Genomic DNA, 25679 nt, shown 5'->3' on the forward strand with positions numbered 1-25679 from the left:
GGGCCGCTGTGAGCCAATCATCAGCTGGCAGTCTGAAAGTTTGTTGGGGCCCCTTCGGCTGTGGCTCTCAACAGAAAAGAACATGCAAATAGCTTTTAAACAAATGCTAAGATGCTCAATGTCAATGATAAGAAAAATGCAAATTAAAATTACATTTTGATATCATTTTCACCCCAGGTATACAAAAATCCAAAAGTTCAATAATAAACTTTGTTAGTGGGTATCTGGGAAAATACATGTTACGATGCATGCACTGCTATGGCCTCCATGGATAGTAATCTGACAGGCTATATGGAGATTTTAAATGAGCCTGTGCTTGACCCAACAATTCCTGGACATTCATATACATGTGAGGAATTATTTATGTTGAGGATATACATTGATGAATTGTTTGGAAACAATACATAGACACACATACACACATATGTATATCTATCAACAGGAGATACGTTAAACAATTATGGCACATCCAGATATCATAATAGTATGCAGCATTAAAAAATGAGTAAGCTCTCTATTGATGTGGAAAGATCTCTAAGAAATGTCAATATAAAAAAGTGAGATTCAGAGCAGTGCATACAAAACATTGCCTTTGGATTAACAAGGTGTAAAAATAAGAATTTGTATTTGCTTGAATATATATAAAAAGAATCTAGAAAAATACACAAGAAACTAATTATAGTGATTACCAACGGTAATGGGGGATGTGCATGTAGAAATGAGGTGGGATGAAAAGGAACTCACTTTATGTACATGAATATATATTTTATATATATATATACATATATACACATAGGTATTTTTGGAAAAAACACAAATATTTCAAAATGGTGGGCTGGGCGTGGTGGTGCACACCTGTAATCCCAGCAGCTCAGGAGGCTGAGGCAGGATTGTGAGTTCAAAGCCAGCCTCAGCAACTTAGTGAGGCACTTAGCAACTCAGCGAGACCCTGTCTCTCAATAAAATACAAAAGAGCGCTGGGGATGTGCTCAGTGGTTAAACGCCCCTGAGTTTAATCCCCGTACCAAAAAAAAAAAAAAAAGTGGACTGATTGTTTAAAAACTAAGGATAGAAATTGGTTACATGTAGATAGCAGAATACAACAGTCACTAGTATGGCAATATGTAAAAACGTGGATGTGTAACCGATGTGATTCTGCAATCTGTATACGGGGTATGTATGAAATATGATATGTCAAGAGCTTTGTAATGTTCTGAACAATCAATAAAAAAAAGAAATTGGTTACATGTAGAGGATACCTTTTATCAGAAGTGTTTCTTAAATATATAAACATGTAATTCAGCATTAAATTATATAATGATTTTAAAAGGTAATTCCATTCAATGGAACTGATTCTACAAAGTTATCAATTATCTAACCCCCAAATTCAAGGGATATGTTTCAGTCTCTATGATACTAAATCCCTTTACTTAGTCAACAAATTTTTGAACGCTTATCATGTGTCAAGAATCTTGCTAAATTCTATAGTTGAAAGGGTAAACAAACACTGTATTTAGGTCTGTTTTTCTGTCTACTAGAGTACTCTGTTCTCCTACCCTTGTATCTGTCTTAAGAGCCAGACTTATGGTTTCATTTTTGAAAATTTGTTTGATTTAAACTGTTTGTTCTACTTTGATACAAAATATAGAACCACAAATTGGAGAAAAAAATCAGAAATCACAGAGAAGTATTAGATAAGAGAGAACTTTCTAAAATGTAAGTCCTACTGTGTTATTTTCTAATTTTTACCACTTTGAATGCTTATATTCTTGAATTTGTTATGTATGTAATTTTAGAATCACCATGTAATTTAATACTGGTTACAGTATGGTTACATTTGCATATTCAGCATTTAAGACTAGTGGTTTTGATTACTGGGGAGCAGCACTAAGGGTTCAAGATATGATTCCCTGTAATCTTGCTCAGACATGAATTTGAACCATGGACCTGAGAGGATGCTGGGCAGAACCTAATGCTTAAATAGTAAGGAGTGGATTGCTTAACATCTGCATCTTTCCAAGGCTTCATTCTCTTCCCTAGAGATTGGACATCCATTTAAAGGGAAGGCCTATAAGTAACAGAGGATTCACAAACTTGGAAAATCCCTTGAGCACAGCTCTGCTCTCTATGTGGTAAGTGGTTTGTAACTTCTTGTTTTTCCCACTAGGTCATGAGCTCCTTGAGGGCATTCCCAGCTGCTGGTACAATGACTGTCACATGGTGGCTAAAGAAATAAAATGGAAAAAAAATACCAAAAATAATCTTCTTATCCTTTGTATGCAACAATTCAATAACTTGCTTTTAATGCACAATCACTGGGAGAAAAAAATTTCTAAATAAAAGAAGCCAATTAGTGAATAGAAAAGAGTTTAGATCGTGATTTTTGCCACTTACTAGCCTTTAATTTTTTTTGCCAAATATTAACTGAATATAGACTTTGTTTTATGATCTGCAAAATTACACTAAAAATTAACAGTGTTTAGCACAGTGAATAAAATATAGTAGATGTTCCATAAGTGTTTTAACCTGGTTAAACCTTTTTAAAATTTGTTCTTTTTAGATGTACATGACAGTAGAGTGTATTTTGACCTATTATACATACATGGAGTATAACATGAGGATCTCATTCTTGTGGTTGTACATGATGTGGAGTTTCACTCGTGAAATATATGAATGTTCACATACGAATGTTATGTCCAATTTGTTTGGTTAATCTTGTTAAGGGTTTTCTAGATGTCAAGAGCTTAAGTCTTTATGAGCTGTCTTTTTGCTCTGAATCTCCTAGGGCAAAAGAGACTAACTTGCTTTGTAGCAAATTAACATAGACTCTAGAGTAACTTGCTTCTTTCCTGAGTAAAGTTACACTAGACCTATTTTTTACATATAAAATGCCATTAGAATAATGCCCTTCTAATAGAGGTACCATATTTCCATTACTGCGTTCTAAACCCTCATTAGTTATTCATGTCAGCTCTTTTATTTCTGACTAAGTCAAACTAGCATTTCATTAAAATATGAACATATTTACCCTCTAAAATTCATGGTAATTCAGATATCTTCCTAACTTGTTCTTATGTTGCTGATTTTTTAAGAAATATCTTTTCTGAGGTATAGCTCACAATAAACCACACTTATTTATTTATTTATTTATTTTTGGTACCTGGGATTTGAACCCAGGGGTACTTAACAATTGGGCCACACCCCCAGCCCCTTTTAAAATATTTTATTTAGAGACAGGTCCTCGCTAAATTGCTGAGGCAGAGATCCTCCTGCTCAGCCTCCCAAGCTTCTGGGATTACAGGCACCACCTAGCTGGCTCACACTATACATATGTAAAGTACTCAATTGCCCAAGTTTTGACATAGGTACCTATGCATGAAGCCATCATCACAGTCAAAATAGTGAACATATTTATCATCACCAAAATTTTTTTCCCCTGCCTTTTTTTAATTCCTCCCTCTTATGCCTCCTTTGCTACCCTATCCCCAAGCAATCACTGATGGCATTTTCTAGAGTTTTATATAAATAGAGTCATACAGTATTGCTTTTTTGGAGGGCTGACTTCTTTCACTTATCAGAATTATTTTGAGATTCATCAATGTTGTTGGTCAATAGTTCTTTATTATTTATTATTATGTGGATATAATAACTATCTACTTAACCTATTGATAGACATTTGAATTGCAGCCAGTTCTTGGCACTGTGATTACGGGCGTGCGCTACCAAGACAATACAGAATAACTGTACTGCCTTACAAAGGATTTCTTTCTTTTTCTTTTCTTTCTTTTTTGGTATCCAGAGGCACTTAACCACCGAGCCACATCCCCATTCCTTCCTTTTTATTTTTTACTTTGAGACAGAGTCTTGCTAAATTGTCCAGGCCCTCAATAAATTGCTGACGCTGGCTTCCAGCTTGCGATCCTCCTTCTTTAGCCTCCCAAGCCACTGGGATTACATATGTGTGCCACTTTGCCCAATTCTTCCTGGCTTCTTAAGGTGGAAATTTAGTTTATTTGTTAAAGGAAGAAATTTATTCCTTTCTAATATAGATTTTTAAAATTTTTTCAGTACTAAAAATTGAACCCAGGGTTGCTCTACCACTGAGGTACATCCCCAGACACACACACACACACACACACACACACACACACACACACACACACATATATATAATTTTGAGACAGGGTCTCACCAAGTTGCCTGGCTGATCTTCAACTTGCAGTATTCCTGCCCAAGCCTCCTAAACTGTACTGCCACACTTGGCTCTAATATAGGTTTTACATATAATTTATCCCTAAAAACTACTTTAGTAGCATCACACAAATTGTATAAATTCTTTTTTCAATTTCATTTAATTCAAAGTATTATGAATTTACCTTTTGATTTACTGTTTGATTAATAGATTATTTAGAAATGTTTTAGTTTGCAAATATTTAGGAATTTTAGGATTCCCAGAAATCCTTCTGTTATTGATTTCTTATTTAATTCCATTTTAAGAAAAGACTATACTTTGTTTGATTGAATCCTTTAAATGTATTAAGACTTGTTTTATGGCTCACAAGTATCTTGTGTTTATTTTTGTCCTCTCTATATAACATGTATTTTTTTTCTGGCTTGAGGAGAATGTGTTGTATAAATGTATTGTATAAATGTCAGATCAAGTTAGTTGATGATACTATTCAAATATTCTATATTTTTATTGATTTTCTGTCTACCTGTTCTATCAATAATTAATAATAATCCATAATTGGAATACCTGGCTATAGTTATGGATTTCTATATTTCTCAAATTATTTTTTTGCTTCATGTATCTTAAAGCTCTGTTATATGGTTTTTTAGAATTGTTATGTTTTCTTGATTATTTGACCCCTCTGTCATTATAAATTACCTCTCTAATCTTGGGTAGTGTCCTTTGCTCTGAAATCTATTTTGCCTGATATTAACATAGCCACTCAAGTTTGCTTTTGACTAGTGTTAGCATAATTAGTTTGGTTTTAAAATACTTTTACCTTTAGCCCATTTATATCTTTAGATTTTAATTGTTTTTCATGTAGGCAACATGGAATTGACTCTTTTAAAAAAATCTGATAATCTCTGTTTTTGAATTGCGGTGTTTAGATCATTTACATTTATTGTGATTCTTGGTGTGAGTCTATCATCTTACTATTTGTTTTCTACTTGTTCTATTTACTCTTTTTCTTCTTTCAGCCATATTTTGGATCAACCAAGTATATATTTTTTATATTTATTTTTTAGTTATAGGTGGACACAACATCTTTATTTATTTTTATGTGGTGCTAAGGACTGAACCCACTGCCTCACGCATGCTAGGTGAGCACCCTACCTCTGATCCACAACCACAGCCCCAACCAAGTACTTTTTATGATGTTATTTTTATCAATTTTGCTGCTTATTAACTAAAATTCTTTGGTTATTTTAGTAGTTGCTTTAGAATTTCTTGGATATATCTTACCACAGTAAAATTTCAAATAATGTTGTATGACTTCAAATATTCTATAAGACTTTTACAAAAGCATACTTCTATCTCTCCCCTCCTGGCCTTTATGCTATTTTTCCCTTGTTTTACTTTTTTGCATATATTATGAATCTCACAAAATATATTTATTATATTGACATTATATCAATTATCTTTTAAATAGATTTAAATACTAAGAAAAAATTGCATATATTTACCCATGTGGCTACCATCTGAGTGGTTTTCATTGCTTTGACAGATTCAGATTTTCATCTAGTATCATTGTCCATCTACCTGAAAGACTTCCTTTTCTTATAAAGTGAGTCTATTGTTGGTGAATTCTTTCAAGTGTTGTATATCTGAAAATGTTTTTATTTCACCTTCATTTTTGAAGACTTTTTGCTGAATATATAGAATTCTGTGTTGTCTGCTCTTTGCTTTCAACATTTTAAATATGTTGCTCCACTGTCTTATTTCTTTTGTTCCCCATGAAAAATACGATGCTATGCTCATTTTTGTTTTTCTGTACATAACACACTTTTTTCTTCTGGCTGCTTTTAAGATTTTTCTCTTTGTTATTGGTTTTGACAATTTTATTATGATGGGCTTTGGTATAGTACTTCTTTTAAATTCATGTTTCTTGTGCTTAGGATTCAGTGAAATTCCTGGATGTGTGGGTCTGTATGTTCATCAAGTTTGGGGAGTTTTTGGACATTATTGATTCATATATTTTTTGTGTATCTCCTACCCACACCTCTTTAGGCACTCCAATTACCAGTATATTGTGCTGCTTGTAGTTGTTGCACAGCTCATGGGTACTCTCTTCGTTTTTTCTCAATTTTTTTTTCTCTCTCTGGATTTCATTGTGGATAGTTTCAGTTACTATGCTTTTTTGAGTCACTAACCTTTTCTTCTGCAATGACTAATCTGTTATTCATCTCACCTAGTGTATTGTTCATCTCAAATACTGTACTTATAATTTCTAGAAATTTGATTTGTGTCTTTTTAAAATATCTTCCATGCCCACTTAATTTTTTAAATATATGAACTCTAATTAAAATAACTGTTTTGAGTCTGGGGTTGTAGCTCAGTGGTAGAGCGCTTGCCTAGCAAGTATGAGGCACTGGGTTGGATTCTCAGCACCACATAAAAATAAATAAAAGTCCATTGACAACTAAAAAACTATTTTAAAAAATTAACTGTTTTAGTGTCCTCTTGTGATTCTAACATCTGTATCAGTTTTGTGTTGGTTTTGGTTGATTAATTTGTCTTCTTGATATTAGTTATACATCCATCTTTGCATGCCTACTAATCTCCTTTTTCCGTATTTTTAATTGATGCATTATAGTTGTACAGAATGGTGGGATGTGTTGTTACATATTTTATGCCTGGTAATCTTGAACTGGATGTCAAGCGTTGTTAATTTTACCCTAGTGGGTACTGGATATTTTTGAATTCCTATGAGTATCTTTGAATTGTTCTGAAATCAAGTTAAATCATTTGTAAGCAAAGTTTATTCTAAAAAAAAAATTTTTTTTTAAATTGAAGGTGGACCCAATGCCTCGCCAGTGCTAGACAAGCACTCTACCACTGAGTCACAACCCCAGCCCCAGCAACGTAATTCTTCAGGGCAAAAACAAAACAAAAAAACTCCATTGGCAAAGGACTCTACTCAATATTATTTCATTTCTATTACATTAAAGAGAGGGAGAATTAAACTATTAGAAGGATGCGTACATAGCATAATGTTTACCTCTGGGCACACAGGAGATGGGGTGGAGAAGGGGAGAGAGGTGGTTACTGACTGATGGCAGTCTTTTATTTTCCTTTAAGACTTTGCTTTTATGATATTTTTAGACAGTATTGGAGCACAGCCTGATCTAGAGTCAAGTATTCTCTTTCAGGGACAAAATTTCCTAAGTACTCTCTATTCAATGACCAATGATTACAGTCTTCCTGTCTGACTGGGGGGAACAGTCGCTGTTCTTGGCCCTGACTGCTGAGCAGTTTCCTCTAATCCCTGTGGGTGATGCGTTTTATTAGCCTTGATTGGTTTCTTCACCTGTAGGTCCCATCTCTTTCTACTCAAGTCAAGGAATCTTCTGTTCCCTCTCCCTGTATCATGGTTTAGAAACTCTCTGAAGACAGTGAGCTGGGGCAATTGTCAGATTCATATTGTTGCCAATTTTTCAGAGGTTGCTGTCCTTTGTTGCCTGATGTATGGTGTCTGGGAGGCTGTTTTTCATGTATTTCGTATTTTTGTTGCTGTTTCGGGTAGAAGAGTGAATTCAGTCCCTTTTCTTCTTTTTGGCAAAAGTAAATATTGAATTGATCCTTTACTCTTGGTGGCTCCCTCTCAGCTTCCTGCTTCTCTGCCCTCTCATTCGTCTCTTGAAATCTGAGACACATGAACATTTTACAGACCCATTTTCGTATCTCCATTTCTTATTATCCAGTAAATATCCCCCTCCTAAAATTGTTCAGGAGTGAGCACAGAGATTTGAAATTCTGGTTTCATTATCCATAGCCATATCTTGAACTTGTCTCCATTCGGCACTGGCCTTTATTTCTGCTCATGCAAAGAACGCTGAAGAGAAATTAGTAAAATGAAGACATCTGCTACTGACTTATACATTTGGCTGAATTCTGAGAATTTCTCAAAGTTTAACCTATTAAAAACACAAAATAAAATTAAGAAAAAGAAACAAACATGCCAAAGTCTCACTTCTCTTACAAACCATTTTTTTTTTCTGAAGTACATGCCTGTGATTTATCCACAGGATCTTTTGACATGATAAAACATCAATATGTCCTAATGTTAGTTTCTGTACTTAGCAGAAGTGTTTCCTGTGTAGTTGCACAGGGTTTACAGTGATTTTTTTTTTTTAGCATCTTCATCATGTGTGGTTTATTCAATGGATTTACTCATGATTACCATGATTTACTCAATTCTTTCTATTCGAAGGTTTCTCTTCCTTTTGAGTTAATGTAAAGGGAATTGCACTGACTATGTTAACTCTCTTCTCGGGTTGTATTATTGGTTAAGTTCTCTGAAGTGAGATTACCTGACCAAGGAGTATAAATATTTTTAATATTCTTTTTATGTGTTGCCAAATTGCTTTCTTAAAAGGTCACAGGGTTGTTCACCTTCCCCAGCCTGGCTGAGAGTATCAGTATCCTTGACATTGCTTTCCGTGTTCTGGGTAGTGTACTACGTGAAAATGGCCTCCCGCTGTTATGATTTATAATGTCTTCATTTCTACATAGAGGGCAAGTCTTCCTTATACTTGCTAAACAGTTGTATTTCTTTGTTCACAGAAGTCTCCCAAGCACATTTATGGCCCTTAGTTTCCTCTCCTATCTCAGAAGGAAGCAATAATTGGTTTTCTTCTTTTTCCCTCCCATCCATTCATTCATCAAATATTTATTGAGCCTCTTCAATGTGCCAGGTATGACGCTAGGCTCTTGGGATACAATGGAGAAATTATACAAAGATATAATCCCTGCCCGAAGGGAGTTAACATGTAAAGGGAAAGTCTACATGTTCTCAATGTTTAGTTAGGAGTGGGAAAATTTGCCACCCAAAGTGTTACCACATTTAGAAAAAGGAGTTTGTTTTTGGTAAAAACGTTAATTGAGTGTTCATGAGGAACTAAGTTGGAAAAAACCTGCTAAAGCAACTTTTGACTACCTTGACCTTAAGGTTGTACCCACGGAAGGGAAAGAAGTTTAGCAAAGAGGACAGAGATGAACACAGAGATAGTGACAGTTGAATGATGTTTTCTCATAAAAACTGCTATCTAAACAACTGTCACTGGGGATGGAGCAGGTGTATGGGAGGGGGAGGGAAAAAAGGGGGAGGTTGCATGAGCAAGGCAGGCCTGGCTTGGACACATCATAGGATGTTTTGAACATTAAACTCTTGAACGCTAAGAGGTGGCAAGGAAGGAAATGTTGGGCATTTCAAGTTCTGCTTAGGGTTGTTCCTGCCCCTTCTTTCTTGGAGAACAAAAAGTCACCTGTGAGGCTCCACACTGAACTATTATTTTGATTGTAACAATCCCACTGTTGAGTTGCTTCCTGACCACCGTGAGGTGAGCACTTTGTTGCACCACACACTCGACGCCATGATGTCCTGCCTTGCCACAGGCCCAAAAGCAATACAGCCAAATTGTCCATAAATGAAAAGAAACCTTTTTTCCATATAATTTGCCTATGTCAGGTATTTGTTACAGTAATGAAAAGCTAACACAAGCAGTACCCAAGTCAAGCAAAAGAAACAAACAGGCCGAATGTGCACAATCATAAGAGATCCACACCTAGACACATTGTAATGAACATGCCCAACATACAGAATAAGGATAGAATTTTAAAAGCTACATAGAAAGGAAGCAGATTACATTTAGGGGTAAACCAATCAGGATAACAGCTGATCTCTCAACACAGACTTTGAAAGCTAGAAGATCCTGGAATAACATATTTCAAACACTGAAAGAAAATGGGTTCCAACCAAGAATTGTGTATCCGGCAAAATTAAACTTCAGGATGGAAGATGAAATTAAAACCTTCCACGATAAACAAAAGTCAAAAGAATTTGCAGCTAGAAAACCATCTCTCCAAAAAAATCCTCGGCAAAACATTACAGGAAGAGGAAATGGAAAATAACAATAAAAACCAACAGTGGGAGGTAGGACAGTAAAGGGGGGAAAATAATCAAAGAGGAAAACAAACCATGTTCAGTAACATAAATAAACAAATATGGCTGGAAGAACAACCCATATCTCAATAATAACCCTAAATGTTAATGGCTTAAACTCACCAATTAAGAGACACAGGCTAGTAGAATGGATCACAAAACATGACCCAACAATATGCTGCCTACAGGAGACGCATTTGATAGGAAAAGACATACATAGACTGAAGGTGAAAGGTTGGGAAAAATCATATCACTCATATGGACTTCGGAAACAAGCAGGAGTGTCCATACTCATATCAAATAAAATAGATTTCAAGCCAAAGTTAATCAAAAGGGATAAAGAGGGACACTACATACTGCTCAAGGGAACCATACACCAACAAGACATAACAATCATAAATATATATGCCCCAAACAATGGTGCAGCTATGTTCATCAAACAAACTCTTCTCAAGTTCAAGAGTCTAATAGACCACCATATAATAATCATGGGAGACTTCAACACACCTCTCTCACCACTGGACAGATCTTCCAAACAAAAGTCGAATAAGGAAACTATAGAACTCAATAACACAATTAATAACCTAGACTTAATTGACATATATAGAATATACCACCCAACATCAAGCAGTTACACTTTTTTCTCAGCAGCACATGGATCCTTCTCAAAAATAGATCATATATTATGTCACAGGGCAACTCTTAGACAATATAAAGGAGTAGAGATAATACCATACATCTTATCTGATCATAATGGAATGAAACTGAAAATCAACGATAAAAAAAGGAAGGAAAAATCATGCATCACTTGGAGAATGAACAATAGGTTACTGAATGATCAATAGGTTATAGAAGATATCAAGGAGGAAATTAAAAAATTCTTAGAGATAAATGAAAACACAGACACAACATATCAGAATCTATGGGACACATTGAAAGCAGTTCTAAGAGGAAAATTCATTGCTTGGAGTTCATTCCTTAAAAAAAGAAAAAACCAACAAATAAATGATCTCATACTTCATCTCAAAATCCTAGAAAAAGAAGACCAAAACAATAGCAAAAGAAGTAGAAGGCAAGAAATAATTAAAATCAGAGCTGAAATTAATGAAATCGAAACAAAAGAAACAATTGAAAAAATTGATAAAACTAAAAGTTGGTTCTTTGAAAAAATAAGATCGACAGACCCTTAGCCATGCTAACGAAGAGAAGAAGAGAGAGAACTCAAATTACTAGCATACGGGATGAAAAAGGCAATATCACAACAGACACTTCAGAAATACAGAAGATAATCAGAAATTATTTTGAATCCTTATACTCCAATAAAATAGAAGATAGTGAAGGCATCGATAAATTTCTTAAGTCATATGATCTGCCCAGATTGAGTCAGGAGGATATAGACAACCTAAACAGACCAATATCAATTGAGAAAATAGAAGAAACCATCAAAAGATTAAAAGCCCAGGACCAGATGGGAATACAGCAGAGTTTTACAAAACCTTTAAAGAGGGACTAATACCAATACTTTTCAAGCTATTTCAGGAAATAGAAAAAGAGGGAGAACTTCCAAATTCATTCTATGAGGCCAATATCACCCTGATTCCTAAACCAGACAAAGACACTTCAAAGAAAGAAAACTACAGACCTATATCTCTAATGAACCTAGATGCAAAAATCCTCAATAAAATTCTGGCGAATTGGATACAAAAACATATCAAAAAAATTGTGCACCATGATCAAGTAGGATTCATCCCTGGGATGCAAGGCTGGTTCAATATACGGAAATCAATAAATGTTATTCACCACATCAATAGACTTAAAAATAAGAACCATATGATCATCTCAATAGATGTGGAAAAAGCATTTGACAAAGTACAGCATCCCTTTATGTTCAAAACTCTCAAAAAACTAGGGATAACAGGAACATACCTCAACATTGTAAAAGCAATCTATGCTAAGCCTCCATCATTCTGAATGGAGAAAAATTGAAGGCATTCCCTCTAAAATCTGGAACAAGACAGGGATGCCCTCTCTCACCACTTCTGTTCAACATAGTTCTCGAAACACTGGCCAGAGCAATTAGATGAAAGAAATTAAAGGCATAAAAATAGGAAAAGAAGAACTTAAATTATCACTATTTGCAGAAGACATGATTCTATACCTAGCAGACCCAAAAGGGTCTACAAAGAAACTATTAGAGCTAATAAATGAATTCAACAAAGTGGCAGGATATAAAATCAACACACATAAATCAAAAGCATTCCTGTATATCAGCGACAAATCCTCTGAAATGGAAATGAGGTCAACCACTCCATTCACAATATCCTCAAAAATAATAAAATACTTGGGAATCAACCTAACAAAAGAGGTGAAAAACTTATACAGTGAAAACTACAGAACCCTAAAGAGAGAAATTGAAGATCTTAGAAGATGGAAAAATATACCCTGTTCATGGATAGGCAGAACTAACATCATCAAAATGGCGATATTACCAAAAGTTCTCTATAGGTTTAATGCAATGCCAATCAAAATCCCAATGGCATTTCTTGTAGAAATAGAGAAAGCAATAATGAAATTCATATGGAAAAATAAAAGACCCAGAATAGCAAAAACAATGCTAAGCAGGAAGTGTGAATCAGGTGGTATAGCGATACCAGACTTCAAACTATACTACAGAGCAATAGTAACAAAAACAGCATGGTACTGGTACCAAAACAGGCGGGTGGACCAATGGTACAGAATAGAGGACACAGAAACCAACCCACAAAACTACAACTTTCTTATATTTGATAAAGGGGCTAAAAGCATGCAATGGAGGAAGAATAGCATCTTCAACAAATGGTACTGGGAAAACTGGAAATCCATATGCAACAAAATGAAATTGAATCCCTTTCTCTCGCCATGCACAAAAGTTAACTCAAAATGAATCAAGGAGCTTGATATCAAATCAGAGACACGGCATCTGATAGAAGAAAAAGTTGGCTACGATCTACATACTGTGGGGTCGGGCTCCAAATTCCTCAATAGGACACCCATAGCACAAGAGTTAATATTTAGAATCAACAAATGGGACTTACTCAAACTAAAAAGTTTTTTTCTCAGCAAAAGAAACAATTAGAGAGGTAAATAGGGAGCCTACATCATGGGAACAAATCTTTACTCCTCATACTTCAGATAGAGCCCTAATATCCAGAGTATATAAAGAACTCAAAAAATTAGACAATAACAAATAACCCAATCAACAAATGGGCCAAGGACCTGAACAGACACTTCTCAGAGGAGGACATACAATCAATCAACAAGTACATGAAAAAATGCTCACCATTTCTAGCAGTCAGAGAAATGCAAATCAAAACCACCCTAAGATACCATCTCACTCCAGTAAGATTGGCAGCCATTATGAAGTCAAACAACAACAAGTGCTGGCGAGGATGTGGGGAAAAGGGTACACTTGTACATTGTTGGTGGGACTCCAAATTGGTGCAGCCAATTTGGAAAGCAGTATGGAGATTTCTTGGAAAGCTGGGAATGGAATCACCATTTGACCAAGCTATTCCCCTTCTGGGTCTATTCCCTAAAGACCTAAAAAGAGCATGCTACAGGGACACTGCTACATCAATGTTCATAGCAGCACAATTCACAATAGCAAGACTGTAGAAGCAACCTAGATGCCCTTCAATAGACGAATGGACAAAAACAGTGTGACATTTATACACAATGGAGTATTACTCTGCATTAAAAATGACAAAATCATAGAATTTGGAGGGAAATGGATGGCATTAGAGCAGATTATGCTAAGTGAAGCTAGCCAATCTCTAAAAAACAAATGCCAAATGTCTTCTTTGATATAAGGAGAGTAACTAAGAACAGAGCAGGGAAGAAGAGCATGAGAAGAAGACTAAGATTAAACAGGGATGAGAGGTGGGAGGGAAAGGGAGAGAGAAGGGAAATTGCATGGAAATGGAAGGAGACCCTCAGGGTTATACAAAATTACATACAAGAGGAAGTGAGGGGAAAGGGAAAAATAATACAAGGGGGAGAAATGAATTACAGCAGATGGGGTAGAGAGAGAAGAGGGGAGGGGAGGGGAGGGGAGGGGGAATAGTAGAGGATAGGAAAGGCAGCAGAATACAACAGACATGAGTATGTCAATATGTAAATCAATGGAAGTGTAACTGATGTGATTCTGCAATCTGTATCCGGGGTAAAAATGGGAGTTCATAACCCACTTGAATCAAAGTGTGAAATATGATATATCAAGAACTATGTAATGTTTTGAACAACCAATAAAAAAAAGAAAAAATAAATAAATTAAATATCTATAAATAGAATATATTCGTAAGAAGTGTTTTGGAAAGCCTTGTATTGTTTCCATTGAATGCTGATCAAGGCCTACGCTGACTAAATTATCTTATTATTTTAAGAGCAGGCTTAAATTTTTCTAAATTTATATTTCCAAATTAAATTAACTAATAATTAAAAAAAAAGTGGGGGGGGGGAGAAAAAGAAAAAAAAATTTAAAACACTGCCAGCAGTCAGTAATAACCTCCTTTCTCTCCTTCCCCATCCCATCTCCCTCCCTCTGCCCAGAGGCAATCACTGGGTTTAGTTTTCACCTTTTACAAATGCAATAGAAAGGAAACAATATTGGAATGAATCTTTTGTGAATAGCTTTTTTGGCTCACCATCATATTTGTAAGATTCATCTGTTGTGCTGGATGTAGGTACTTATTTTCATTGACATATGCTACTTCATTAGACAAATACATTCATTCTTCTTTTCCATTCTATTGATGAATATTTGAGTTGTTTTCAGTTTGAGTCAATTGGGAAGAACACTGCTATAAATAGTCCCGTTCATATTTCTTGGTGATCATGTACAGGATTTCTTTAGCCAGATTATAGATATGCAAATTTTCTAGTTTACTATGTGTTACAAAGTACTTGGAAGGTGCTTCTATCCTTTAATACTCCTCTCAGAATTGTACATTAGTTCTTACTTCTTGAAATGTTTGCCAACGTTTACTATTCTTCAAATTACTCCCAATTTGGTATGTGTATAATGGCTTCTCGAATTATGGCTTTTCGTATTTTTTTTTTATGTAATTTCCCTAAATATCAAAGTGGTACATCATTTTCCACATGGGATATTCAATTTCAGAGCATCATTTATTGAAAGCTCCCATTGCTTGTAAGTCATATACAAGTTATGTGAATCTGCTTTTGGACTTTTACTCTGTTCTGCTGTGTCTTCTTATGCCAGTTTTATGAGCCTGACGTTTGATAGGGAAAGCTCTCTCATTTGTTATTTTTTAAAATACATTTATGTATGTATGTATGTATGTATGTGTTGCTCAGGATTAAAGCCAGTGCCTCACACGTGCTAAGGAAACACTCTACCACTGAGCCTCAACCCCAACCCATCATTTGTTATTGTTATGACCATTCTAACACACAAGGCTAAAACAGGAAGGGCGTTGTTACTTTGAGCCTATAGTGGCTCACAGAGAGGTAAATCCCATCTCATGGACAATACTTCTGACTCCAAAACAAGCCTGACTTCATTAGGCACAGCACATAGGGTCCATGGCACTTTTAAGGAATCATGAAAATATTTTAAAATTAGAAGAGGAACAAAGTGTTTTGTTTTTGTGATATTGAGGATTGAATTCATGCATGGTACGAAAGTACTCTACCACTAAGTTACAGCCCCAGCCCTGTAGAAAATGTCTTAATATATAATTTTAACAGATTCACTTTTATGCCAACATAGTTATAGAACATAATTTTAAATATTGTTCTATGCAGAAATGCCCACATGGCAAAAGTACCTAGAATCCCTCTCCTCCTTCTCAAAAAAAAAAAAAAAATCCACTATGTAATGGCCCTTCCTGATAGTTTTCTTTAAAAAACCTTTTTTTTAAAGTTGTAGATAAACAAAATACCTTTATTTATTCATTTTTTATCTGGTGCTGAGGATTGAACCCAGTACTTCACACGTGCTAGGCAAGTGCTCTACCACTAAGCAGAACTCCAGCCCCTCTTTAAAAAGTTAGTCTATTAGTTATAGGGGCGAAGCTTGGGAAACTTATCCCTATCCTTTCCTACAAGGTAGGGGACAAAAAATGTGCCCTGTAGTGGTAGATAAGCATATCATCTTTATCTGGAAAAATAGTACACAACAATAAATTAATAATCTCCCAAAACTAAGTACAAATTTAAATGTAAATGGAATTCAAGTAATATTTATTTCTGAACATTTGCCAGGTACCAAGGGATACAGAGATAATAAAAATGGACATAAAGCTTCTAGCATATGAATGAATACAGATGATTAACCAATAATTATAATGAGAATCAATGCCACACAAGTACGATAGCAAAGCTTGTCAGCTCTCACAAAATTTCGAAGCAGGTGTTGTTAATTTCAGCTTTTACAAATGAGGAAACAAAAGAAACAGAACAATTAAGTGGCTTAATCTAAACCTCAGCTATAATATATGTCAGGTGTAGCATTTTAATAGCAGGACCCTACACTCCAAAATCTGGTCTGAGACAGTGCTCATCCCATAGAAGACACTCAATAAATTAGACCATATTGAACTGAAAGAGAAATAGGATTACACGTTTTCTCAGGGCAGTATTTGAGTCTATCTTTTATGTACTTATTGAGATGTATTTTCCATGCTGTAAAATTTACCTATTTCAATATAATTAAATGGTGTGTGGTAACTTTGCCAAGTAGTGCAATAATAACCATCCATCAATTTTAGAACACTTTCAGCCCCTAGTAAGAACCCTCATGCCCATTTTCAGTTACTTCTTCATTTCCACATCTTGCTGTAGGCAAGCACTTATCTACTTCCTGAATCTAAACTTACATTTTCTCTACAGCTTATGTAAATAAAATCATATAACGTGAACTCACTGGTTTCTTTCACTTAGCATAAGCTATTGAAGATTCATCCATGACGCGGCATTTGTCAATATTTTGTTCTTTGTTATTGCTACATGGTATTCCAGTGTATGAACACACATTGTATCTACCTACTTCTGAGTTGACTGTCATTTAGGTTGCTTCCAGTTTTTTATTATATAAGTAATGCTGAAACAATTATTTGTCTGCAAGTTTTTGTGAGAAAATAGGTTTTAATTTCTCTTGGGTAGATAGCTGGGAGTGGAATTGCTGAATTTTACATGGAATTTTTTTTGGAAACTGCCAAGTTGTATACCAAGCAGTATATAAAGGTTTCATGTTTTTCCCATCCACTGACATTTGTTTCTGTCTTTTTTTATTCTAGTAATTCTAGTGGATGTGAAGTGGGACCTCATTATGGTTCTGATTTGTATAAGCTTAAAAACTATGATAATGAACATCTTTCCATGTGCTAGTCATTTGTACATATTCTTTGAATAATGTCTATTCTAAATCTTTTGCATGTGTTTTGATTGGATTCTTTGACATCTTATTATAGAATTATGAGAAGGTTTTTTGTAAATTATTGTTACTAATGCTTTATTAGATTTGTGGGTTTATTTATTCTAATTTGATATACATGACAGCAGAATGCATTTCAATTTTTAGTACACATATGGAGCATAATTTTTCATGTCTCTGGTTGTTCACAGAGTCATACCATTTGTGTCTTCATACATGTATTTAGGGTACTGATGTCCACCTCATTCCACCATCTTTCCTACCCCCATTCCCCCTCCCTTCAACTCCCTCCCCTTTGCCCTATCGAAAGTTTCTCCATTCCTCCCATGCTGCCCCCCATCCTCATTATGGATCAGCATCCACATATCAGAGAAAATATTGTTTTTTGGGGGGATTGGCTTATTTCATTTAGCATAATATTCTCCAACTCTATCCATTTACCTGCAAATTCCATGATTTTATTCTCTTTTCATGCTGAGTAATATTCCATTGTGTATATATATACCACAGTTTCTTTATCCATTCATCTACTAAAGGGAATTTAAGTTGATTCCACAGTTTAGTTGTTGTGAATTGTGCTGCTATAAATATTGATGTGGCTGTGTCACTGTAGTATGCTGTTTTTAAGTCCTTTGGGTATAAACCAAGGAGTGGAAGAGCTAGGTCAAATGGTGGTTCCATTCCAAGTTTTCCAAGGAACCTCCATACCCTTTTCCATATTGGTTGCGTCAATTTGCAATCTCACCACCAATGTATGAGTGTGTCTTTTTTTTTTTTTTCTGCAACTCCGCTGGGACTCATGAGTGTCTTTTTACCCACATCCTCGCCAACACTTATTGTTGTTTGTATGCATAACAGCTGCCATTCTGACTGGAGTGAGATGAAATCTTAGTTTTGATTTTTATTTCTCTAATTGTTAGAAATGTTGAACATTTTTTCATATATTTGTTGATTGTATATCATCTTCTGAGAAGTGTCTGTTCAGTTCCTTGGCCCATTTACTGCTTGGTTTATTTGTTTTTGGTTTTTGGTGTTAAATTTTTTGAGTTCTTTATATATCCTAGAGATTAGTGCTCTATCTGATGTGTGTATAGTAAAAATCTGCTCCCAAAATGTAGGCTCTCTATTCACCTCACTGATTGTTTCTTTTGCTGAGAAGAAGCTTTTTAGTTTGAATCCATCCCATTTATTGATTCCTGATTTTATTTCTTGCGCTACAGGAGTCTTATTAAGGAAGTCAGGGCCTAATCCGACATGATAAAAATTTGGTCCTACTTTTTCTTCTATTAGGCACAGGGTCTCTGGTTTAATTCCTAGGTCCTTGCATGGTGAGAGACAGGGGCTTAATTCCATTTTGCTGCATATGGATTTCCAGTTTTCCCAGCACCATTTGTTGAGGAGGCTATCTTTTCTCCAATATATGTTTTTGGCACCTTTGTGTAGTATGAGATAACTGTATTTATGTGGGTTTGTCTCTGTGTCTTCTATTCTGCACCACTGGTCTACAAGTCTATTTTGGTGCCAATACCATGCTGTTTTTGTTACTATTGCTCTGTAGTACAGTTTAAAGTCTGGTATAGTGATGCCACCTGCTTCACTCTTCTTGCTAAGGATTTCTTTGCCTCTTCTCTGTCTCTTATTTTTACAGATGAATTTCATAATTGTTTTTTCTATTTCTATAAGGAATGTCATTGGGATTTTGATTGGGATTGCATTAAATCTGTATAGTGCTTTTGGTAGTATGATCATTTTGACAATATTAATTCTACCTCTCCAAGAACAAGGGAGATCTTTCCATCTTCTAAGATCTTCTTTAATTTCTTTCTTTAGCATTCTGTAGTTTTCATTGTAGAGGTCTTTCAGAAACTAAGTTGATTTCCAAGTTGTTGTTTTTTTTTTTTTTGAGGCTGTTGTAAATGGGGTAGTTTTCCTAGTCTTTCAGAGGATTTGTCACTGGCGTACAGAAATGCCTTTGATTTATGGGTGTTGATTTTATATCCTGCTACTTTTCTGAATTCATTTATTGATTCTAGAAGTTTTCTGGTGGAATTTTTTGGATCCTCTAAGTATTGAATCATGTCATCAGCAAAGAGTGATAGTTTGAGTTCTTCTTTTCCTATCTATATCCCTTTAATTTCTTTCATCTGTCTAATTGCTCTGGCTAGAGTTTCAAGAACTATGTAAAATAGAAGTGGTGAAAGGGCATCTCTGTCTTGTTCCATAGATTGTGTTTTGCTGGTTTTTTTGGTTGTTGTTCGTATTTTCATATTCTTAGTGTGTTTTGTGAAAAGTTTTGAATTTTGAGAAGATTCATTCCATCATTTTTTCCATAAATAAATCCTTACAGTCAACTGGTTTTTTTAAAAATTTTTTTTAGTTGTAGATGGTCACAAATACCTTTATTTTATTTATTTATTTTTATGTGGTGCTGAGGATCAAACCCAGTGCCTCACTCATGCTAGGCCAGTGCTCTACCACTTTTAGCCACAATCCCAAACCCAAATGGTTACTTTAAAGTAAAATTCACTGAGAAGAAAATAGTCTGTACAATAAATGGTCTAGGACAATAGATAACCACATACAAAAAGACGAACTTAAAGACTCTCACTTCACACCATACACAAAAAATAGTTCTAAATGGCTCATAGACTTAAACTGTAAGAATAACAATAACAAAGTCTTTAAAAGAAAATATGGAAAATTTCAAGATCTTCAGTTAGAGAAAATTTCTTTTTCATCTGTTCTTGAATTCTTGTCCTGTTTAAACATGTGTGTGTGTGTGTGTGTGTGTGTGTGTGTGTGTGTGTGTGTGTGTGATGTGTATATATAATGTAGGTAAAGACATAGCCACCTTTGGTAAATATGATAAAATATTTCACTGGAATTGGTAATGAAAATTTAAATATTAATAACATAAAAATGTGAGAAAAATATGCAAGGAATAAGTGGCAAGCAAGCCAGAATAAATATCCATAGTGTGGCAGGTGAAACTCAAATCAAAGCTGTGTAAGTCTTAAATTAACTCCTTTAAATATTACTCAGTGTATACATTTCAGGGTAGGAAACACTGATTACAGGCAGTCACCAATTGCAGATTAAGATTAAGGAGAAACTATCTCTGATAGAAAAGTGAATCTTAAATCAGTTAGGAAGACACCTCACACCCTAATGTTTGCAATGCTATCATAAATTTGACATGAAATTCTTATATCCTATTACAGTCAATACGTGTCAGAAGAAATTACTACAGCATCTATAAACATAAATTCATCAAAAAAAGCAATTGTTCCAGTAAACTTTAAGGGTTTCATCTAAAATTGTTAGTAATTAATTTCATGGTCAAGTTACTTCTTACATTCTCACAGGGGACACTGGACTAACACTTGCGTTCACTGTGTGTCAGTCAGTGGCCTCTCCCTCTCTTGTGCAAGTCTGGTACTTAGGATTTCTTTGCTAAAGCCTGAATCTTTGCAAAAGCCTGATTTGCAAAACAAAATTCATTTTTGAAAAATATTTCCTAATATAATTAAAATTATATTACAGCTTACTGATGTTTGATTTCTTTTCATAGTTTTTATGTACAATTTGTTATTTATACATCCTCTTAGGAAAGGTAACTTGTTCTATTTTTCTTTGATCGCTCTATGAGTGGTTTTTAGATCACTGGAGTCATTAGTTAAGTACTGGAACCTTGTCATGTAGCATCTGATAAGATTCTTAAATTATAATGAGTATTTGGTATGTTTTTGCTGGAATGAAGTTAATACTAATTTTTAACATTATAGTTTTAAAATTACATTTGATTAGCTTTAAGGTCTAATGGCAGATATCATACCATGGAATCCATCAAATTACTAAAATAATATTGAAGAAGAGACATGTAGGCATGTCATTAATATAATGAAGGCTAGTCTTTCAATGCCAAGAACCAAATACCAACCAAAAACTATCCTGGACAGTTTAAAGGTTGGACTTTTTAATTCAGGATGAGGTGGACTTAGTCCACCATATGCTGCATTGTCCACCACAGTAAGAAGTACCCCAAGTAAAGTTAGTCTTATTATCTTTATGTTGTTATTAACATATGCTAATAATCACTTCCATCCTGAAAAAAACAGAAACAATTTTCAGCTCATCAGAAGCACACTTAAATTTGAAAGAGGCAAGCTAACGAGTGAATGAAGAGAACCTTCTTTTTACTTGTTACGGTTGAGTGGACACTAGCTAAGTACATATCCTATGAAGTTTGCATATAAGATGGGTAAAATGGTACTTCACAAAAAGCAAGTGAAATGAAAACATAATTCACAAACACTTTTAAATACTTTACTTCTTGCCTAAGAAATAACTGTGCTGACTCCGGGTAATTTTCCCAAACACTATCTGCAGTGATCTTTTCAATTACAGCCCCGACAGCCTTCAGCCACTTGGAGCCATGAAGTCCCAACTGGAATCTTTTTTTGACCTGAGGGCCTGGGCCAGTGTCTATACTAGAAGAATTTTTAGATGCCTTGAACTAGTAGCTAATCTGCTCAGCATCAGATCAGCCATTCTGTTGATCCAGCCCTGATATTGTAACCTAGTTTGAGGTACTAAGATTTTATCTGTTTATTTGTAACCTTGCCCCTATCTCTACTACTAGAAACTATGTCCTGGATTCATCCATTACGATCTGCAATCTTACCTTAGGACTTTACTTTGTATCCCAGTTGATACACGACTTCCTATAATGTTCTGTGGGCTTACATAGAATCCTACTGTGGAATTTCAGTCTTCATGAATATGTCCCCAGTACATACCACCTGGAAGCTGTGATGTCTCAATTTCCATTTATTAGCTAGTATCGGACTCATCACATCATATGTATGCTTCAGCTAAATTTTCTCCCAACTGCCAGTTCTTTTTCCTTTGTCTAACACTGGTGGGTGGCTGGGACTTGAGTTTGAGTTATCCACAGATTGACCATCTCACTGCTGAGTTCTAATTCCTCTTTCTATCTTTCTTTCCTTTTTTTTTTTTTTGTAGTCCTGGAAATTATACCCAGAGCTTCATACATGCTAAGCAAGCACTCTGCCACCAAGCTATATCCCCAGATATTTTTATTTTATTTTGAGACAGGGTCTCACTAAGTTGCCCAGGCTATCCTTGAACTTCTGATCCTCCTGCCTCAGCCCGCTGAGTATCTGGAAGTACAGCTCTGCACCATCATGCCCAGCCTGAGTTCTAATCCAAATAAAACTCAAGTAATACCTTTATTTAAAAATATTTCTGTTCATACCAGCCAGCAGTAAGTTCAAAGATGCTTCATTAAATATGTATCTGCTGCTTGAAGTACAACAGAAAACACCCATACCTGTCTGAGTGAATCCTGTTTTGTATCCATTGGTTGTCCCATTTTCTGGAGTCACAGTTGATGACACTGAAGAGTTTGGTTTAATAGAGTGGCAAGTAGCAGAGGATTGTCGGCTTCTACATTCTGGAATGGAATAAAAAGTACATAAAAATCTCTGAAACAAATTGCTGCTTCTTAAGTGGTAGCCACTTTATCAGAGATCCCATTCCCCTAATCCTGAGTTCGACAAAAGTGAGCACAATTCTTCCTAGGCCCAAATGTCATGCTTGAAAAGCGAAGAACAATCAGACCTCAGTTCCCTGCAGACTAGTTCCTAGGAAAAAATACACATAACCAAAAGAGTGATGCTAGCTTTTTGGGTAAGACAGAGGCAAAATTATCGATAATTTTAAAAGACAACAACAACAACAAACTTTACAAACACTAGTTAGTCTCCTGAACAGGATTTATTTAAGTTTATAATTGTAACCTAGAGTTTGTTAGGCTCCCTTCAATCTTCTATATTCAGTCTTAACTTATGTCCAAACATAGAAGCAAAGAGAAATTGTATAGGTAGAACAGAAAAAATTAGGAATGCTCAAATTCTTGTTATTTCCAAGTCTTATTAAAGAAAATATGTAGGTGATACTCAAAGTGATTATAGATGATGCAATACCAAGGTTTGTGTTTTCTGATGTTATTGGGACTCTGGTATGATATTTTAATAGTACTTTGTACTGATTCAGGGAGATGGTAAATACCATGACAGCCTGTTGGACTGTAAGTTCTAACCACATTATACTCTATTAGTCTCAGAAAGTAGCATGCGAAATAGGAGTGTAAATGATTGTGTATGACAAAGTTAATTATAAAGAGTCCTTTAGAGGTTTCCAGTTTATGAGACACATGTAAAAATTGAAGGCAGTTTTCTCAAGCATCTATGCTATGACCTTATGGGAAGAGCAATTGTATCTTGGCGTAAAACCTTGATCTTCACATTATGTGTATTTTATATGCATATATATAATGTTTTTAATCTGTGAATATATACATATACAACTTGAGTTCAAAAGAGCAACTGTTATAAACAAATATCATTCTAAACTAGAAAAGCAAATTCTCACTGAGCACTAAATAAGAAATTAAAAACATCGTATGCAACCAAAACAAAAACTAAAGGATAAAGTTAAAAGTAGATAGGTGATACTTATCCTATTTTTACTCCTTTATTAAGCTTCATGACATTCAAATTAACTTTTTTAGAGGAAAATTATTTAGATTTTATTAGGATAAAGAATTATCTATCATTCATCATGCTTATGATTCAACAGTTGCCAGCCTTAAATTCTGATGATATCCACCTTAGAACAGGTAGCCATTCCTAAGGAATTATATAACAGCACTACAGATGCGACAAAGAATAATTTTGGTGAAGGACTAAGAGGCAAATCTTCTATTGTAATCTGGATTTATTCATGGCTGGGCAAAAATCTTGTATAGGCAAGAAACCGAAACATTATAGACAATTATTCTATGGAGTAAAAACAATCTCAGCATCTAAAAAAACTGCTGAATAGAATAAGGATTAGATTCTCTGCTGCATTAGAAAAGTGAGCAGAACTTGTGGCAACTCCTATAATAGAACACATGAGGATGTGAAGTTTCAACTGGATTCATTTCTACAGATAAGGTCGTTAAGTTCTTTCTAATTTAAAAGAAACAAAACTCTGTCAACTTTAAAGTAAATGCATTTTCTCAGGTGTTATGAAGACCACTTTGTTTATTCTAAGCATGCTTTGGTCAAATTAAAATACAAAAATTCAGGTGCTTTCCAACTACCTAAGAACTTAAAGTAAAAAGAGCCTCTGAAACGTGAAGATCTTCTCCTTTCTAAATTATAGAAGAAGAGCAAGAGAGTGTCCATTCCCCTCCCTAAGAGTGCCACCCCCTTCTCAGAAGACAGAGCCTCCCGTAAGGGTCACTTGTCACCATCATAAGATTCCCTTTCCTTCCCTTTGCCCTTCTCAAAGTCGAGTACCTTTCCAGCAGATAAGAGGCCCCTTTGATAGTACACCCTGGGACGTTCTGACTAGGTAGTACTTTAAGTGCTTCTGCTTCTTTGGCTGGGTGGTAAGCTTCAAGTTAATGTGGTTGGAAAATTCCGTGAAATACCGAAATCCTCTTTCTCCACAGCCGATACAGTTTCCAGAGAACCCTGAGTAAGGAAAATTGATGTTATTAGTGACCTCATAAGGTGATACAATACTTTTATGTATAAAAAGCACTGAAATATTCACATTATTTGACTCAATAATGTCTCAAATTAAACTCAAAGGGAAAAAAAAACAGGTGCAAAAATTTTTTAGTAGAGTTGATTTTTTAATATTTATTCAGTTGTAGATGGACACAATACCTTTATTTTATTTATTTATTTTTATGTGATGCTAAGGATTGAACCCAATGCCTCACACACGTGAGACAAGTGCTCTACCACTGAACCACGACCTTGGCCCCTAGCATGGTTATTTTTTATTTATTTATTTTTTAATATTTACTTTTTAGTTATAGGTGGACACAAGATCTTTATTTTATTTTTTTATGTGGTGCTGAGGATCGAAGCCTGTGTCTCACGCATGGTAGGTGAGCGCTCTACCACTGAGTCACAACCCCAGCCCTACATCATTAGTGGAAAACTCTAAATCATTCAAGTGCTGCTCTAAAATGATAATGGTTAAAAAAA

General features: G+C 35.1%; 1 protein-coding gene across 10 annotated transcripts in view; it reads right to left on the reverse strand.

The window, feature by feature from the left end:
* The window catches only part of Greb1l (GREB1 like retinoic acid receptor coactivator), a 310330-nt gene that overhangs the window by 133788 nt on the left and 150863 nt on the right, over positions 1-25679 (reverse strand). For all 10 annotated transcript variants that reach the window (XM_078030295.1, XM_040274520.2, XM_040274525.2 and 7 more), the window contains 2 exons: positions 24978-25154; positions 22961-23083 (listed from right to left, as the gene is read on the reverse strand). In XM_078030295.1, the coding sequence (XP_077886421.1) occupies positions 22961-23083; positions 24978-25154 (300 nt within the window). The remainder of the gene's footprint in view (positions 1-22960; positions 23084-24977; positions 25155-25679) is intronic.

The sequence above is a fragment of the Ictidomys tridecemlineatus genome, chromosome 13 (genome assembly GCF_052094955.1).
Source record: "Ictidomys tridecemlineatus isolate mIctTri1 chromosome 13, mIctTri1.hap1, whole genome shotgun sequence".
In the NCBI taxonomy this organism is placed as follows: domain Eukaryota; kingdom Metazoa; phylum Chordata; class Mammalia; order Rodentia; family Sciuridae; genus Ictidomys; species Ictidomys tridecemlineatus.